The 13,727-nt window shown below is 36.6% G+C and overlaps 1 protein-coding gene across 1 annotated transcript in view; it reads right to left on the reverse strand.

Moving 5' to 3' along the window:
- Positions 1-13,727, reverse strand: part of LOC121322167 (thrombospondin-type laminin G domain and EAR repeat-containing protein-like) — a 43,244-nt gene that overhangs the window by 14,793 nt on the left and 14,724 nt on the right. Inside the window, exons 3-9 of the mRNA XM_041261740.1 lie at positions 12,364-12,590; positions 11,916-12,006; positions 11,302-11,455; positions 8,421-8,555; positions 6,501-6,733; positions 4,811-4,997; positions 3,048-3,277 (exon numbers count right to left, since the gene is read on the reverse strand). Of these exons, the coding sequence (XP_041117674.1) occupies positions 3,048-3,277; positions 4,811-4,997; positions 6,501-6,733; positions 8,421-8,555; positions 11,302-11,455; positions 11,916-12,006; positions 12,364-12,590 (1,257 nt within the window). The remainder of the gene's footprint in view (positions 1-3,047; positions 3,278-4,810; positions 4,998-6,500; positions 6,734-8,420; positions 8,556-11,301; positions 11,456-11,915; positions 12,007-12,363; positions 12,591-13,727) is intronic.

A 13,727-nucleotide genomic window follows, 5' to 3' on the forward strand; every position in this document is an offset into this window, starting at 1 on the left:
TTTGAAGCCCAACCTCCTCCCGTTAAATTGGAATGCATTTGTTCTCTCATTCAGATACAGCACTAGAATGGCCTTTCTCTGTTTTACGAAAACTTCATTGCTGCCCCCCATGACCTCACACTTGGTGGTATTCTCTTAATCAAATTCCTACTGGGGGTCATCTCTCTACTAGCACCACCAGAGGTTGCCTCCCATGGGGTTTTTTCTCCCCATGAGGAAAAATAAATGGGCTTCAGTGAGTTACAGGAAAATAATTCCATAATTCCAGGGTTTTTGTGACATCATAAATTACGAGACCGAAGGTCGAGCAATTTATAAACTGTCACAGAAACCCGAGATAGAATTGCTTTCCTGTAACTCATTGAAGAGGCCTATCTATTATTTACCCTTGTGATGCTAATATTAAATAAGACAAGGTTCAGCAGTACAGTTGTTTTTTTTTTTGTTTTTTTTTTTTTAAATGTAGTGTTTCATTGCTGTACAGCCATAATATATGGCTGTACAAATTATAATCAAATATTGTAATTAATAATTTTGCATTGGTGGCGCAGTTGCGAGGAGCCAGAGGGTCCTCCTTTGGGGGCAAGTAAAGCTCAATTCCCAACCTTAGAGGAAGACTATGTCGCCTAGTCCTCCGAGAGGAAGGTTCCCCGCTGGCCAGAGGGGACCCCCAGTCATATAACTTAACTATATTTTGTTTTTCATTCTCATGCTAATCTATTCATTTACACCTGTGCCACTCTCCCCTTTGGGCGAGCAAAGCTTGCTCTCAACTAGTCATTTGACCTCTCTCGTCTAGACAACTCAATAAGCCAGGGAGACCTTGGTTTGTCCTTCCTTAGTTTCCACTGCTTCTCGGCCTTGGGGGTTGATCGGTTTGGCCTTATCTCCACAAGGGCAGTTCTCAGAGTAGTCAAGGGGAAACCTCTATTCTGTTACTAAACCACAAGAACTTTTTCTTTATTCTTGTAGTCCCTTTAGGCAGGCCTGGCTCCTGCCTTGTGAATTAATAATTAAACATGAAACCAACATTCTTACAACCCTGGAGAACATCTTTAAGTATGTGCTAAGTCTTGTTAATTTACTAGTAATTGTTTGACAACAAAACTTTGTCAAGTCTTGTCTCAAAGGATCCCAACGGAATTGATGAATCCTCAGTGCCCACGAGCAATCGCTTGTATTTAGAAGACAGTTTTGTAACAGCTTAGTTTTATATATATATATATATATATATATATATATATATATATATATATATATATATATATATATTATATATATTCTATACTTATATAATATTGCTTGAAAACTTTACCCACGTTATGGTGAACCTTTGTTATGATGCTGCAATATGGTCCATACCTACACTACTCCTGACAAGAGTTAATAGAAACATTATTCAGTTTGAATAAGTATTAAATTAACAAGCTTAAAAAATAGACAGTAAAAACAAGATCAGAGACTTGCATTAATTAATATGTGCAATACTGATTGCCTTAGAGCCATGACAGTGTAAATCTGTATGAGTTTCTGCTTATAACATATCAAGACACTACACTGCTCACAGAATATGACAAAAATTATAAAAAGTGATTTATCTGTCATGAATGTTCCCTTTTCAGAAAAGCCATGTGGCACCACATAGACGTTCAAATATGTCTGGATAAATTTTAGAGAAAGGCAACAGTGTCTCTTTTCTTCATTGTGCCTCCTTTTTAAAAACTTAACTACATCTCTATGCAAGAAGCAAAACAGTCTTTGGCAGTCAAAAACTCAAGATTAATTGATCCACAACAGTACTGGTCTAATAACCTTATTAATTATAAGCTCCAGGAGTCACTAGGAATCAAGGGGTGCTCTATCCTGGCTAGAAATGTAATACATCTTAAAGAGTTCCAAAAAATATGACGTTATACATCCTCAAATGTTGCTACAACTGTTTGAATAAGGTGCCTGTCAGTTTTATTTTCATTGTTAACATGCTGACAACTTTTTACACTTATAACTTTTAAAGTCTGTTTCAAAGCTCTTTTAAAAATGACTGCTCTAGTGCACTGGTGTTTGAGATCTGTCCTCTATATCACTTCTGTATTAGCAATGAATTAAAAAAAAAAAAAAACAGTTCCGTACCACATCATGGATCATTATTCCTGTGTTACCTGTTTGACAATGTGGGCAATAAACAGACATAAGCCAGTTTGCATGCTTTGGCTTTATTGTGGATTTTTTCAGGTCCACATCAATATCGGTAATGTCGGCTACTTACGCCCCCTAGCGGTCGGATGAATTTCATATGAGTCAACCATTGGAAGCATTTATATAGTGGAACCATTTATATATGCTCCAAAAATGTTTGTGATTTGTTTTGATATGCAAAAATCGCATAATAAAAAGCTTGCAAATATTTACAGTATTACTTTGAATTTATATCAATAGAAGGCAAGAAATAGGAAGCATGTATCTGTTCTGTAAAGGTTCAATACATTAAGTGCTGTATGTTTGTTAGGAGCATGTCTCATGTTAATATTTCATAAACAGCTACAGTTATAAAAGCAGTAATTATGGCATTTGAAATGCCCCTATGGAACTGATAGGTTTCACAGCCACATTAGAAAATATTTAAAAAATCAATTGGTCAAATTCTATAGAATTCATGCTAGAATTTGTTGTTTGTCTTATAGAGTTCTACAAGAATCAATAAAGGGACAAAACAGTTACTGTCTCGACAATCACGTTCCATGTTGAGTGGTCAATATCTTCCATGTTAGTGTATTATGGTTATGGATTAAGTTTGTCCTCCTTTAAATCAAAATTGGGATTTTCTTAATTAAAAGTCAATTTAAGATAATTGTTAATAATTGTTTTCTGCATTGAGTTTATGAGAGTAAAGAAACTTCACACTTCTAACAATACATTCTCAGTTAGAACAGCCTCTGGAAATCATTAACTACTTGTATTTACTGAAACCTGTTGATTAAACAAGAGAGAGACATGATTTAGATTTGGAGGATTGCTAGCTCCTAAAAGTTTAAATATATTTAACTCACCATAATTGACTGGAAAAGCCGAAACATTCCACCAAGCCAGATATAAATCTTGGAATAAACTCGAGTGGAGGAGCCATTGAAGCTGTTTGCAACAACCAGAAAAGAGTAGGGCCCAACAGTGAAAAACTCCCAGTCATAGGCTCCAGAGGTAGGAATGGTCTGGTTGGCTTCGAAGAGCTGTGTCCCAGGGTTCCATTTGTAAACAACACTGTCAATGTTATGATTGCCCCCTAGAAAGTCAAATAAATGTTAGACACTGAGTGGGGAATGGGTTACATATATTTTGCATCATCGTGAACTCTTCCCTGGTTTGCTCTAGCCCATGTGGTTTCATTACAAATGGAAAGTAATACCTCCACAGAATGTGGTCTAATTGAGCTGGAATTACCCATTACTGTATGGATTCAGTCTTTCTTTTTTTATTGGGCTTTTGGCTTTTGGCTTTGGCTGTCTTCGAAGGGAATTGACCACTTGTTTTGCCTAAAAGTGCCTTCTGGATGTGTTAAGACACACACACACTTACAGCAACCAGAATTGAATTAGCATGGCTAGTGGTTACAACTTCCCTCCAGTGACGACAGAATAAGCAACAATCTCTGCTGATAGCATCAAAACTAGTTTAATTGTATTGTTATTTTGCGGCTGTTTCATTTATGTTCATCAGTTTAAAAATAAACCTAAAAAACCTGAAAGGTTGCCTGAAATTGTTAACTATTGCTTCATCTTGAGGAATCATCATGATCAAAAACTTCCTCAAAACGTACCTTTGACACAGCAATACATCTTTAAGGTTCTTTAAAGGTAAAACATGTACTTTGACTATTCATGTAAGTTCATTCTAATATTATCAAAACAGTATTATGTTTGGTATTATCCTTTGATGGTGCACTGCTAGACTTATTACTCCAAACCACTGTTGTGGATTTTAAATACATTTGGTCTCATGTCTGAAATCCCTTTTATCCTTTTGCAAGCATACGTGTTCTCCAGCTTCTAGTCAAACCTCTTCCCCCATGCACCCCCACTTAAATCATTGTATTCTGCTCCCAGTTCCATGTTATTTTTACAGGAAGCTCTGTCTGGATAGGTGTGTGTCTTGCTGGGGTAGAGCCAAGCATTACAGGTGCATAGCCACTCTTTTCCAAGTTGCTAGATCATGTTCTTTGATCAATAAAAAGATGCTTTTTATCTTTGGTTGAGTTAAAACTCTATACACCTAGACTGGTGCTGGGTTGTGAGAATCTGTAATCAAAGTGTGAAAGAACTGGAACTGGAGGAAGTTAATTTGCCCAAACATAGGACCCATATTCTTTTTTTGGGGGTATTTCCGAAAACTATCATTCTGAAGTGTGGATGTCTTGAGTTCTGATCCACCTTGAAAACACCATTAGCCTAAATATTGCAAGTGACTAATACTTTGTAATGTTGTAGAAATCATTTGTACTTAGCTCTTCTTCTTTTAGCGGGTTCCTGAACACACTGGCTTAACTGTGTTCAGTTATGAAGCTGACCTCCAAACACATGCCCCTACATTTCCCCTAATTATGCATGTTTTTGGATAAATGTCCTTTAAAAAGTGCAGAACTCGAGTGGTCTTTTGCTAATTATCTGAATAATCTAAGCAATACACAACAGATGAATTGACACCATTGATAACGGTTCCATGCAACTCTAATATTGAGACACAAAACTGAAAACACAGTCGCATAAATACGGTCAGTGTAGGGAGTCAAAGAGCATTTTATAATTGTAGGAATCAGTACCTTGCCTGTGATTGGCGACTGCAAGGAAGGTCTCCCCCTCTATCTGGAAAGCTTCCCAGTCTCTGGCACTATGGGACTCGATGGTCTGGTAGGAAGAGAACTTCAATCTTCTTCGGCTCCATTTGTAAATAACTGAGTACTCCTGGTTTCTTTCATTCTTCTCAAAGTTAGCAACCGCTAGGAAAATCTAAAAAATGCAAAAATAGGATCAGTATTGCAGGAGAAATTGGGCAGCTTGTCCCGTTATATCCTGGGTAGGAGATTTCAGTGTGGTAATTAATGCTTTCGGTTACTTTCCAAAATGTTTGAGCGATAGGTCCACTGATTTATTTATGCTTTTGTATCAGGGGTGTTTTATCAGCCTTTATCAGTTAAAATAAAAAATCAGAAGCCCTAGGTATATAGTATCAATTCCAATGAAACACTGCAAGCAAAAATACTGTACAGAGTGTTTAAAAAACATGTTTATGACAAAAAGGGGACATCAGGAGACAATTTCAAGTTTAGAGTTATTTATTTTTGTATATACTTAGCTATTTTTCCTACAGCATTTCATCAATATATAAAGGGCTATATATATTATAAATAATATAAATCTAAAATAATGTTTGCTATTTGAACAGCTGTGACCATGTTCAAAAGCCAGAGGGCAGCAGCTGACAAATGTCACAGCTAGAAGAAGTTGCATAGTAAGTAGCGGTCAAATATTTTCCTAAAATGTTCTAAAAACATTTGTTTAAAATCTCTCTTGGCGGTGTAGCAGCATTACAAATATAATAACTTTGTAGGAACAGGTGGGATTTCATATGTAATTCCATACAAGTTAACAAAAAATACTGTTTTTCTATTGAATTTAGTGAAATATTAAGCAAATCATTTATTCCACATGTATTCATATAAATAAACTTATTCTAACCCTTATTTCTCTTAACTGTAAAGTTTACCTGAAACTAGGACAGAGAAGCTTATGTGATTGTCATTCCTCCATTACTCCAGCTGCTAATATCTCTCAAATAAACCACTTGAGATGCCAACTTTACAAATATTTGCAGTTCTTCCAGTTCTTAAGGTAAAATGTCAGAGCCACTTCATTTTAACCTCTGGCCACATGCTTTGAGATACTTTCTTACCAGTTGGTACATAGCTGTTTTCTATCTTTCAGTCAAATTTCATTATCAGTTTTGACCAATATAAATAAGCAAAAAATCTCTGCCACATTGTTTTAACCATTGGCCATATCAATGACACAGATATTTTGTGCATATCCATTTTACTTCATGCTTGCAAACTATCAGAGATACCATTTCCCTTACATTTATGCTTTGCATTGCGTGCCTATCCTACAAAAACAAGGCAGGTAGGCTGGGCCCATCCCAGTGGATTAATATTGATGGGATAGGCTGAGTGTTTCTCCCTCACACTGGGCTCATCTCAGTGATTTAATATGGATGGGATAGGGTGAGTCTTTCTCCCCCACACAATCTCAACCCCTGGGTATTTTTGTTACTATCACATGGGCTGTAAACACTCTCGTTGCTTTGGTCTACTCTTTCAAAACCCACAAAACCTAACTAAGGTTTGCAGTAATATCTTTTTTAGTACATGCAGACATTGTTTTTACTATACCAAACATTTTAACGCATCGCAAAATTCTCACACATCACCTTTTCCATTGTAGCCAACGTCTTACCTTGTCATCAATGGTAAAATATTTCCAGGCTTGTGCTTGGTAGGTTGTTATGTTCTGGTAAGGTTCAAACTTCCCATTGGTCCATTTATAGATCCCTGAGCCTGGGACAGGCCTCTTGTTGGCTGTAGCCGCAAACAGCCCTACAGATGGAATTTCAAAAATCTCAATATCGAGAGTTTCTGAATTTGTATAAAAGTCCTGGTATTCTTCCACATAGTCCAGTCTCTGCTTTGCTGAAAGAACAGAACACAACCTTTAGTAAAGTTGGGTATGTCTATTCCAGTGAGTTTTTCAGTAGAAATGAGTACGCTTGACGAGAACAAGTTACTGTATTGTGCCAAAGGTCTCCAAAGTGGACAAGATTTCAAATTACATGTCCAGGGTATAATATTAGACTCCCATTCCATAGCAGTTTGAGCTATTTCAATTTAAACACATCTAAGCTTAACTAGACAATCCATACACTTTTTGTAAAGTAAATCCTGAAATGGCACAAATGGCTATGCAATAGACTTAAATTATTAACTGCATACAGGGTGCATCAAGTGAACAAGGAGATGACAAAAAAAGTTATAATAGCCAGGGAGACTGTTAGCGCCAAGTAAACTGTAGATATACTGTGACAGAAGTATTGGTCTTTCATTTTCAAGTTCTTCGATTTTATAAAATAGTTAGTTATGTGTTGCTTCCGCAATGAGTCTGTCTTCAATTGAATCAGTTATTTGACTCAGTGACAAAGCTCCTGTCACTTTGGAGGTTTTATGACAAAAATTTAGCCTAACTGTATAGTTTTAATGCAGGGTAACGCAAAGAAAGTGAATGGCAGAGAGATTCCGCTTGTCATATAATCGTTTAAACATGCATATGAGATACTATTACAGTCATCCATCTTGTATCAGCCCGTCACATATCCGCCCTAACTGCTTATCCACCAAGACTAAGCTCTTCAGTAATGCAAAATGGCTACAGGAAAGCGAATGCAAGTTGTGCTTATAATTGAAAAAATAAATAACACATTTTGTAAACCAATGCATTTTGCTGCTGTGTAAATTACAATAATGTAAGTGTATGCAACATTGAGAACCTTGTCGGATGTGTGCCTTTGTGAAAACAGCTGGGACGTTTAACAGGAGATGCGTTGCTAGGCAACCAATTGAGCAGGAACGCTTGCCCAGTGCTAAGGAAGCCCTGAGAGCCTGTGTGCAGCTCAAGGCAATTGCACTCATAGCTATACCGACAATTGCTGAGCAAGAGTGGTTTGTTTACATCGAGGAGAACGTCCGCTCCAGAGGAAAACGACAACAAGGGATTTAAGGGAGCGCCCTAATAAAAGCTGTATCTCAAAACAATAATTGTGTGAATATAATAATTGTTACAGCTGTGTATAATGGTATTTAAAACAGGATTCATTTATCTGTCTTTTTACAATGTCTGTAGCTTGGCTTGAATACACTAATAAGCCAATAGTTTATGACGTATACCAGAGAGCAGGGGTGTCCAGTCACAGTCCTGGAGAGCCATTCCACTCAAGGGTTAACAGGTGAAATTATATAATTAACTACTTTAGGGTGTGGATGGAGGTTTCATTGGTTCAATTAAACAATTAAGCACAGGGCTGGAACAAAGACTAGGAGTGGAAGGGCCAACTTTGGACACCCCTGCCATAGAGGGTTAAGAAATGGAATCAACTTAATTTAAAAAAAAAGAAAAGGTTTTAGCTAACTCTGTAGGTCAGAAAGTTCAGGAGACACCCAACCCTTTACAACTTTTTGGGGGCATATCACCATTGAGGCTGGGTACGTTATTGTCAGTTATCAATTACAGTAAGATTTCCTAGGAAGGTTGGGATGGAGCACCTCTACTGTAGCAGTTGAGTCAAAAATGCTCCCAGCATTCTTCATTTCATAAGTAATTTCAAACCTTGAAGCATGGTGACCCAGCCTTGACTGTCGCATATATAGAGCCCTCTCCTCAATGTGTCGAACCACAGCTGTCCAGCTTGTTTCTTTGTACAGGGAGGATGGGACCCGAGAATCACTCGTGCTTCAGCTTCTTCTTTCAACACAGACAGAAAAGAGAAAAACATACAAGTATCACCCATGGCTGTAAATGGTTATAAAATGCATATTCTGTATGTTTAGAAATCTTACAATTGTGACCCCTTTTATATATGTCAGATCTAGTAGGCAAACGTTTTGGCTGGTGCCTTCAACAATAAATTCCTGTCTTCAATATTTTAAGTTTTCTGTTTTGTTTTGTTTTATTTACATTTTTAATGTGTAAGTCAGATTGCGCACTAACAAGGGAAAAATAGAGAAACAATGTAAACTGAAGAATTTGAGTGATAATGTTGAAAAATATATTGTTGTACAACAGAAATTTATGATTGAGTTATGGTTGAATAAAAATTATTCCTTCCTCATATTTTTTGCCACAACTCTTTAAATAATGTACCTGTTATTTTTCTTTTCATTGATAACATCATAACAACGTTTTACACTAAACTTTAGTCAGACCAGAAACAGAGACCACAACAGGTAATGGCAGGCTAAACTGAAACGCTATGGCGTCCAGTAGTTTATTAAATAACAAAAAGTAAAAGGTTGAATAAAGCACAAAAACAAATGACGCGTTGACCAAACAACTATTGTTCTGGTTTATAAGCCAGCACGCATAGCAATTGCTATTTCTTTTTATAATCTTTTTACCTCCTAACTCCATGCTCATTCTACCCTTCAAACACCCTCCTCCTCATCTTTATAGTCATGACTGAGGGACTAACTGGCTAACAATTATCTTATTATCCCTCGGTGGCATTTTGCACAGGTTAAATAATGATGCGCGACTGTCAGCTAATTAAATACCCAGTAGCTGATCAGTTGTGTTCCAGTACAGATTACATTTTTGTTATGTTGTGGGATTGTACCGCCTATTATATACCATATATATATACCACACCACACACAAACACACCGCAACAAAAAAACATAAGTCAGCTACTTCCTGAACGATGAAGGCTTTTGCAGGACTACTATTAATTAAACATTAGTTAATAAATGGGAAAAATTCATGGATTTTTATAGAAAAAGAAAAAAAAGAATACTAGTAAACTATGTTGTCGTCAGAAGGTCAGTCTTTTTTTGAAAATAATATAATATATAATATATATATATATTATATATATAATATCATATGTCTCACATTGTATATGGTTGTCTACCTTTTTTTCCTATGCGGTCCAAATAAAGATGAAAAAATGATTATTTTAAAATGGACACAGCCTTGTAGTATTGATTTGGCAGGAAGTTGAGTCCAGTCAGGTATATTGCGTGCTCTGTTATTTGTTAACAGGAACTTCCATACTAGTTCTGGCATGCAAGTATGTACAAAAGAATACATCTACACCCAACCTTTGCAAGAAAAAAAAAGCTAGGTTGTTTAATAATTAAAGGCCATTTACAACAATACATTGGCGAAAAGTGATGCAGACTTTTCAGCTGCTTAATGTTAGTTTATAGTTATGGATTTTTATAAACAGTGATTAATAGTAAACTAAACCAAGGGTTTGTATGTTTAAAGGTGACAGCCTTACACAGTGTACTGTGTATTTGGGAAACAAATGTCTTGCATGCTACTATTTCCCATTCTTTAGGCTGCAGAGAAGTGCAACTTTTCATGTTCTTTTTATTTCCTTACATGTTTTTACTTGTGCTTTCATGATACGGTTATAAATCTTGCACTGTTAATCATTTGTTCTTTGCAAGGGGTGGTAACTGAGTCTGGCAGAGAAACAGGTTTTTTTGGGAGTAAAAAAACAGATAACATGACAAAAGATTTTCATGCTACATGAGTTTAGTTAAATTACAGCTACCAATACAATACCTTTACCTTACCAATACCTGACAATTATTGTTTCTTTCAATATTGTACTTTCTTACCTACTGACTTTCAGCAAATCCTAGTGTGTGTAGACTACATGTGTTCTTCTTAATGGACTGCAGACCAGCAATATTACCAGTACTAGGAGTTTGCTGTCAGCTGCTTCTATACTTATCTTTATTGGTAAGGTACTGTACTGGATATGTGCAGTGACAAGCCCAGGCAAACAACTACTGAAGCAATTATCGCTCTTTAGCGTTTGTCAAAATCCCATTACTTTCATTTCAGTGTGGTCATTGACCTGAAAAAACTAGAAAACGATTTAAAAGAGCAGCCAACATAATAGACTTGAGTGTTAGAAAACATGATTACCAAACAGCTAGTCGTCTTCAGTTAAAAGCAAAAGCCTTTAACAATAGCAAGAATCACATACATCTGGTGCTGTACATCATAGTTTAACCATTATTAATTAGTCATTTAGCAGACACTTTTATCCAAAGTGACTTACAGAGACTAGGGTGTGAACTATGCATCAACAATTGTTGCTGTAGAGTCACTTACACTAGGACCTTGGTCTTATGTCTCATCCACAGAACAGAGCACAAGGAGGTTGCTCAGTGTCACACATAGTGAGTTAGTGGCTGAGCCAGGATTTGAACCAGGAACCTCCTGGTATCAAGCCCATTTCCTTAACCCCTAGACCACCACACATACCTTTAACCTGTCTCTCTACTGATGTGTTTGTAATGTTACAGAGGGACAGGTTGATGGTTACACTTCTGGTGTACGAGATGTATGAAGTTAAATCTGAGAGCTATATTGAGACTGCAGAGGTGTTTAAAAAGTATTTAAAAATGTCTCCAGGATGTGACAACTAAAACAAAAACGCACATAGCAAGTTGCCACCTGGATTACTCACCACCAGGATACTTCAAGACTTCATTTTCAGATGGTTTTATTGGGAGGTACAGGAGAACCTGGGGGACAGAGAGGATAGCTAGCTTGGGGTTTAAGGTGGGGCATATTCTTGAGGTAGCATCAGATCCAGGTAACAGAACCAGCTGTCGTAATAAACCCTGAAGGGACAACAGGAAAAGTGCAGGTGTTGGAATGAATGACTCCTATTCTGAAGCAATTGCAAAGGTAAAGGCACATTTTCAGAGTGGAATATAATTATTTAAACTGTATACAACTACCAAGAAAGCACTTGCAGTGACCTGTGATCTCTCATCAAAATTACTTCACTATGATTAGAGTACTTTCTTAAAAGTTAATAGTTTTTTGTTTTTTTTTAATAATTATTACCACGGAAAGTAGATTTTGTACTGGCTGTTAAAATTATATTGCATATTGTGTTTTCTTAGAGGCTACCTGATTTGCCGAGGGTTGACTCATATATAGGTTTTTGGTGATGAATCCACTTTTGTATTTACAGGCATAGCGGGGGTCACTCATCTTGTTTTCTCAAAAATAAAACAAAATACCAGCGATATACCCTGATGTGTCAAAACCACAAGATCATGCTAGAGTGCTTACTGAAAACAGCCCCTTCAATCTTCTCCGGTTCCCAATGTGGAATCTGGATCCCTTTGTGTTCAGATGTGCAGGGAATGGTCTATGAAGGACACTTTATGAAATAAATACATAAATACAATGATAAAAGGTTTACCAAAATGAACCAAGGCAGATTGCTCCACTCCATACATCAATGACTTGCAACCATTATTTTTGTTGGAAAGACCCTCACATAAGCTTTTCAAATTATGCTAACATTATTTGTCCTGGTCATCAAACTCAAAGGTCATCAACATAGGTATTTTTTGCCAAGTTCAGACACATCACATGATTGATAGTATTTTCAGTCGGTCCTTTCTTTTGGTTAATATTTATTTATTTTTTTTGTTACAGTTTAAATCAGTCTAGACTGAGTGCAAATCATAGAGAGATATAGAACATACTGTTATCAGATCCAGAAATAACTTACAGGTCAACGGGAATGCCACAGTCCACAGTCAGGGATGCGTATAGCCCGGACACTGCTAAGATGAGTGTGTGCCATTGATTATCTGCCAGCTTCACAGATCGGAAGGTGATGTGATTCCTGACCCCATAGTTCCAAAACATAAAGTGCAGCTTATCCTGAGAGTATTGCAGTCCAAGCAACAGTTTGTTGGAGTCTTCCTCTACTACGGTAAAAATGTATTCATTTTTCTGTAATGGCAAGACATGGTTGGAATAGATGATTTAAAAAAATATATATTTTGGCATTTTATTGAAGTTAAAAGAATAATAGTATTGGCTCTATTTTTAATGTTTTTTTATTAGGCGCTTGTCAATTTAGTGCCAACGAATGGTTTGAGGCAAATGCACTGGTTACAGTCAGAGACAGCTCTATCCTGGTCTGCACACCCCCTACCATTCAGTGCCTCTCTCAAGCAGAGACTGAACATTTTATGATGTTCACTGGGTGGGTCTAAGTTGAGAACACACTGGTTTTAAACCCATAAAAAAAATCTCTGAACCGATGAAAAAATGTTATATATTTTAAATATGGTCTTAAAACCAAGTGCTTAATAGTAGCTTAATTTGCATTACAAAATACGCTAGTCTCTGCATATAGGAACACCTCCTAAGAGGACACTTTGCCTAAGAGAACACCCTTGTGGTGAAACAGAGTTTTTCCATTGTAAATGCTCCAGCTAAAGGAAAAGGAACTTTGCTTAAAAGAACATCTTTTTGGCACTGCCAGTGATTTTTTGTTCACAACTGATACAGTACCTGATAAATCATCATCATCAAACTTATAAAATACAAATGGTTTATTCAATATTTTCAAATGTGACTTGTCATTGCGAGAGTGTCTTGAGGCACACTGATTAGTTTATTCAATCTTTCCAGAACCGTTGTCATATCATTGCCTCGTTTTGTATTCTGATTGCCACGCATGCACCTCATCGTTACAAAACACCATGTAAACAAACAGCGAAATTTGCCACTGTTTCTTTTGCTACAAAAAGTTGGAACTTGTTCAAGCTCCTGAAAAAAAACTGAAATCGGACACCAGTCGTAGAGCAATTTGGTGTTTTTCGTTCTGGTGAGTTGCTTCACCATTCTGTTAAATAATTTTGTGCATGTCTTGAATATTTGTAACACGTGTGAGCACTTATTATTTGTAGTGGTACGATTATTTAGTGCACTTTTAATTTACTTTTTGTAGATGAGTTTAGAAAGATTATACTGTAAATTTATAGTATAATCGTAAACCTCGAAAAACTACACACCTCTAAATCTTTTGTAGTCATTTTTGTATTACATTAGTATAAATACATGTTAATTTGGATTCATATG

Source organism: Polyodon spathula, chromosome 10, assembly GCF_017654505.1.
Source record: "Polyodon spathula isolate WHYD16114869_AA chromosome 10, ASM1765450v1, whole genome shotgun sequence".
NCBI lineage: Eukaryota > Metazoa > Chordata > Actinopteri > Acipenseriformes > Polyodontidae > Polyodon > Polyodon spathula.